Raw genomic sequence first — 6,000 nt, 5'->3', positions numbered from 1 at the left:
AAGATGCTAGAGAGGGAGGGGCTAAATGGGTAAGCTGTGGCCCTTAAGAGTCAGGAAAGGATGGGGCCGAAAGGTATAAATCAAGGGATTAGCTTCCGTGGACTCAAAGCCTCCAGTCTTACTAGAGACAGAACCCTGGGAATCCGGGGGCCTTCAGCGTTCCCAGAGAGGCATCTAAGACTGGAACTAGGACTCCTAACCTGCCGGAATTCGGTTAACAAAGGCAGGACTACAACTCCCAGCATGCCCTGAGCACAGCCCTACTAGGGTGAGGGTGGGTGGTGTCAGGCTCTGGCGTGAAAATGTTAGAACCCACCGGCGAGCAGGATTTCTGCAATGAGAGGTGCCCGTTGTTTGTTTAGGGGAGCAGGGAGCCCGCAGTGACGCGGGGCGGGGATGCTTGACCATTTGTTTTTCTTCTAGCCAGTCCCTGGCTGTCTCTGCTCCCCCTCCCCCCATCCCTTTACCCCACCCCAAAGCGAGTGGGAGAGCTACGGCAGCGGCGGCAGCATCACTCCCCCAGCCGCCGCTGCTCCGCCCCATCCCCGTCTGTTTTTCTCTCTCATTCTCGGTTGGCGGCGGCGGCGGTGGTGGTGGCTGCAACGGCAGCAGAAGCAGAAGCAGCGCTGCAATGAATGACCCTCCACCCTGGGGAGAGGACTGTAGGTGAGCGTCTCTACACACAGAAGGGCCATGAAGGATCCCGGACCGCAGCTGTCCAGGACCTCCGGCTCTCCCAGTCCACTGCCATAGAACGCTGGAGAGGAGGAGGAGGAGGAGGAGCAGACCAGATCCCTGCCGCCCACCCCCATCCTATTTTCTTCTTTCTTTATCTCATTGTTGCTGTTTACAGCCCTGGGTCCCTTCTTCTCAGCATGGGCTGTGCTCCGGGAGCTGCCTCCTGGCAGGCGATGCTGCTCCTGTTGCCGCTGCTCCTGCTGCTGCCTGGTCATTCTGCCTAATCCCCGTCCCCAGCCAGGGGTGGTGCAAGCGAAGAGCGGAGAGCTTTGGAGGCCAGGACTGCAGCAGCTGGCGGCCAGGCAGGCGGGAGCGGCAGCCACCACCCTAGCTAGCATCCCTCCCTCACCCAAGGAAGCTGCATGCACGTTGAGGAGCAGCCCCAGTGGGCCGGGACAGCCCGGTGGATCCAGACTTAAGGGCAGGCAGACAGCCAGGCTGATTGAGTGAGGGGGGTGGGGCGGGGGCGGGGGTGGGATAGGGACCTGGGCTGGGGGAAAAGAGCTTGCTGTGCAGAATGGCCAATAAAGCCAAGCCCAGCGAGGCCCTGAAGGTGGTGGCCCGGTGCCGCCCCATGAGTAGGAAAGAAGAGGCTGCTGGCTATGAGCAGATTCTGGAGATGGACGTGAAGCTGGGCCAGGTGACCCTTAGGAACCCTCGGGCTTCCCCTGGAGAGCTTCCCAAGACTTTTACCTTTGACGCTGTATACGATGCCAGCTCTAAGCAGGCTGACCTATACGATGAGACCGTGCGCCCACTCATAGACTCGGTGTTACAGGGCTTCAATGGCACTGTTCTCGCCTATGGCCAGACGGGCACCGGTAAGACCTACACCATGCAGGGCACCTGGGCTGAGCCAGAGCAACGAGGAGTCATCCCGAGTGCCTTTGAGCACATCTTCACTCACATCTCCCGTTCCCAGAACCAGCAGTACCTGGTCAGGGCCTCTTACCTGGAGATCTACCAGGAGGAGATCCGGGACCTGCTCTCCAAGGAGCCAGGCAAGAGGTTGGAGCTGAAAGAGAACCCAGAGACCGGAGTCTACATCAAGGATCTCTCTTCCTTTGTCACCAAGAATGTCAAAGAAATAGAGCACGTGATGAATCTGGGCAACCAGGCCAGGGCTGTGGGCAGCACCCACATGAACGAGGTCAGCTCCCGTTCCCATGCCATATTTGTCATCACAGTGGAGTGCAGCGAGAGGGGTTCTGATGGCCAGGAACACATCCGGGTGGGCAAGCTAAATTTGGTAGACCTTGCAGGTAGTGAGCGTCAGGGCAAAGCAGGCACCAACACATCCGGAGGGGCAGCTACCCAGCCTTCAGGGGGAGGGGGTGGCACCGGGGAAAGGCCCAAAGAAGCATCAAAAATCAATCTGTCCCTTTCTGCACTGGGGAATGTGATCTCAGCCTTGGTGGATGGCAGGAGTACCCACATCCCCTACAGGGACTCCAAGCTGACCCGGCTGCTTCAGGACTCTCTCGGGGGCAATGCCAAGACCATCATGGTGGCCACCCTGGGCCCGGCCTCACACAGCTACGATGAGAGCCTCTCCACCCTGCGCTTCGCCAACCGGGCCAAGAACATTAAAAACAAGCCTCGGGTGAACGAAGATCCCAAGGACACGCTCCTTCGGGAATTCCAGGAGGAGATTGCCCGCCTGAAGGCTCAGCTAGAGAAGCGGGGGCTGCTGGGTAAGCGCCGGAGAAGCAGCCGCAGGAAGAAGTCACTGGCCATTGAGGGGTACCCAGAGGGTTCTGTGACTGAGGCCTGGGTTGCTGAAGAGGAAGATGACAACAACAATAACCACCGACCACCCCAGCCTACTCCAGAGGTCCCTCTGGAGAAGAATATGGAGAATTATCTACAGGAGCAGAAAGAAAGACTGGAGGAGGAAAAGGCAGCTATACAAGATGACCACAGCCTGGTCAATGAGGAGAAGCAGAAATTGTTGGAGGAGAAGGAAAAGATGATTGAAGACCTGAGGCGGGAGCAGCAAGCCACAGAGCTCCTGGCCATCAGATACAAGGTGAGACATTGGGGGTAGGGGTGGAGGGAAGGTGCTCAGGTTCTCCTGTGAGCTCATAAGCTCAGTGAGTCTTTCAATTCTAGAACCAAAAAGGACCTTAAAAACAGTCTTAACCTTTGTGTCTTGGACAACTTTAGTAGTCTGGTAACCCTGTGGACCCCCTTTTAAGAATGTTTGTTATCCAATTTCATAATTAAAGAAAATGCTAAATTTTAGCTAGAGGTTAGTGAAAAGAAAGATTTATTTTTTTATTCCAGCCAAGTCCACAGACCACCTAAAAATCTATCCAGGGACCTCAGGGTAAGAACTCTTGATCTTAGAGGCAGTTAGATTGCTCAGTGGAAGTGAACCAAACCTAGAGATAAGCCTAGAAGGTCTTGGGTTCAAATTTGGCCTCAGACACTTCCTAGATGTATGAAATCGCTTAAACCCTGTTGCCTATTCCTTACCACTCTTCTGCCTTGGAACCAATACACAGTACTGATTCTAAACAAAAGGTAAGGGTTAAAAAACAAAACAAAACTCCAATCCTTTTATTTTACAGATGGAGAAACTGAGTCTCAGGGGCCTAAAGTGTCTTGGTCAAGGTGACATAGATAGTTAATGACTATCTTTTAGGACCCACATCTCCCAAACCTCAGTTCTTTTGCCATCATTCAGTGGCATCCACTTATGGAAAACAGAGGCTCAGATTACCCTTGAGAGAATCTTGCTTACTTCCTTTGGGACCAAAGGATGATGCTTATCAGCAGAATAGACTGGAAACCCCACAGTTCTTTCTCTTCTCTTCTCTTCTCTTCTCTTCTCTTCTCTTCTCTTCTCTTCTCTTCTCTTCTCTTCTCTTCTCTTCTCTTCTCTTCTCTTCTCTTCTCTTCTCTTCTCTTCTCTTCTCTTCTCTTCTCTTCTCTTCTCTTCTCTTCTCTTCTCTTCCCTTCCCTTCCCTTCCCTTCCCTTCCCTTCCCTTCCCTTCTTTTCTCTTGTTCCTCTCTTCCTCCCTTTCTCCTCTCTCTCTCTCTCCCTCCCTCTTTCTTTCCCTCTCTTTTTCCCTCCCTCCCTCTCTCTCTCACTCTCCCCCACTCACTTGGCTAATGCACAATTACCCTCAAGGGTTAATCTGACCTTGCTGTCCATGAAGTCAGGCACTATGAAAAGCTAAACAGTATCTTTGACCTGAAAGGCACCCTGACTTCTCTCTCCTATATCACCTGCAGTGCCTCTTGCTCTGAACCTGACACCCCACCTTTTTTTTTTTTTTTGAGGAGTAAGCTTCCATGAGGGAAGAGGAATTCCTGGAGGCTATGATATGGGGGAAGCGTTACTATAGACCCATGCACTCTGGACTGGAATTCCAGGGTCCAGTGGTCCATGTCAGTGGAATAAGGGTAGATGGACACTCAGGTAATGGTGACCTGAGAAACAAATTGGCTGCTTAAATCCTAAAGCTAGCCATAAATATCCAATTCCAAGCCCAGTAAGACTTGATCCCAATGCCCTAGGGAATTCATGGATCAGGATATCAGCAAAATGAGCAGTTCTCAGCAGGGTGTGTGAGCTTTAAGGTCACACCACAAGGGTCAGCAGTAAATGGCACCAACAAGACTAACTAACAATTAGAACAAGCTCTAGGCAGGGGTAGTAAATAAAGAAAAGCCATGGAGTAATGCAAAGAACAAGAGAAGAGAAATAAGGAGAGGTGATGATAGGCAACTGTCGGGAATAGTAGAGTAGATTGCCAGGACCTGGGCAGCTCATTGGTAGAGGGGATAGAGCAATGACCTTAAAGTCAGAATGATCAAAATTGAAATTCAACCTTTGACACAACTAGCTATATGGATCCAGGCAAATACTTTCATCTCTCAACCTCAGTTTCCTTATCTGTAAAATGAAAATAATAATAACAGCACCTATATTACAAGGTTGTGGTGAAGATCAAGTGAGATAATATATTTTTAAATGCTTTTCAAACCTTAAAGCACCATATAAATGCTAGTTGTTATTGTTGTTGCAGGTACCACTTGGTGTGGCTAGTACCTTTGGTTCCTGTGAGAGATGAAAGCAAGGGTGGGGCTGAGGGCCACCTTAGGAATCCAGAAGCCTGACGATGGCTGTATGGTCAGTCTTTGGATTCTCTTCAGGGTAGCAAGCTCCTGGTAAAGAATTTCTTTAACCAGAGCAGACTAGCACCTTCTCTGCAATTTATAGTCTCAAGAGTTACTTGGGAGACTGAAGGAATAAGTGATTTGCCCATCATCATGTAGCCAGCCAGTACATTTCAGAGCTCAGACTTGAACCCCAATCTTCCATATCCACCTTTAATTGGGAGGTTCCCTAGAGAGAATAATGAATAAATTAGTGAATAGAGAATAAATAGTGAGAATAAGGGGAACCTGGGATGAAGCAAAGAGCTGATCTTGCTCTGGTCAGCCACATCTGGAGTTTGGCATTTGGTTCTGGTTTCCAAGGCTGCTGTTAACACCCCACATCCATGGGGGGAGCAAGAAAAAAAAGAGGGAAGCCTACCTCTAACTGATAGCAATCAACTTAAATTATTCTTGCTAAGTATTAAGCTTTATTGCTAAAGGACTGCAAGTATTGTATGTATGCCCTAAAATAATCATCACGAGGCAAAGCCCTGGCTGCTCCCACTACAGTTATGGCTCTGCTGGGCACCATTTTTTAGGAAGGACATTGATAAGCAGAAGAGTATCCAGAAGAAGGAGTCAGGTTGGTGAAGGGCCTGCTCCAGATCAATCCCTTGAAGGATCTGAGGATGTTTAGCCTGCAGAAGAGAAGACTTGGGGAAACACAACAGTCATATTCACATATTTAAGACATTTGGAAGGGAAATTAAACTTGTTCTTGTTAGAGGGCATTCCCAGGAATGATGGGTGGAAGTCAAAGCTTGATGTCAGACAAAACTTCTAACACTTAGAATTCTCCAAAAGTGAAATGGGCCACCTTTGGAGGTAGAGATATTCTCCTTACTGGAGGGCTTTAGGCAAGGGCTGCAGGATCACTGGTCCTGGAGTGGCAAGTTTTGTTAAAGTATGGATTTTTCACTATTATCTATTCCATTGCAGGAAAAATCAGACACGAATAGGTTCCTCAAGGCCGTCACTGAGGATGGGATGGGATTGTGCTTCTTGGGTGACTAGGTCTGGTAGATTCCTAGAAGTATCAGATTATCAGTCATCATAACTGTTATTATAAGATTTGGATTCCACTTTATTCTT

The 6,000-nt window shown here is 49.9% G+C and overlaps 1 protein-coding gene across 1 annotated transcript in view; it reads left to right on the top strand.

Moving 5' to 3' along the window:
• Nucleotides 1–254: 254 nt before the first annotated feature.
• KIF3C (kinesin family member 3C) overlaps nt 255–6,000 on the top strand; it is a 64,252-nt gene continuing 58,506 nt past the window's right edge. The window contains exon 1 of the mRNA XM_001370792.3: nt 255–2,767. Coding sequence (XP_001370829.1) covers nt 1,256–2,767 — 1,512 coding nt within the window. The 5' untranslated portion in view covers nt 255–1,255. The remainder of the gene's footprint in view (nt 2,768–6,000) is intronic.

This window comes from Monodelphis domestica, chromosome 1 (assembly GCF_027887165.1).
Source record: "Monodelphis domestica isolate mMonDom1 chromosome 1, mMonDom1.pri, whole genome shotgun sequence".
Taxonomy (NCBI): domain Eukaryota; kingdom Metazoa; phylum Chordata; class Mammalia; order Didelphimorphia; family Didelphidae; genus Monodelphis; species Monodelphis domestica.
This window is presented reverse-complemented; position numbering and strand designations above follow the sequence as displayed.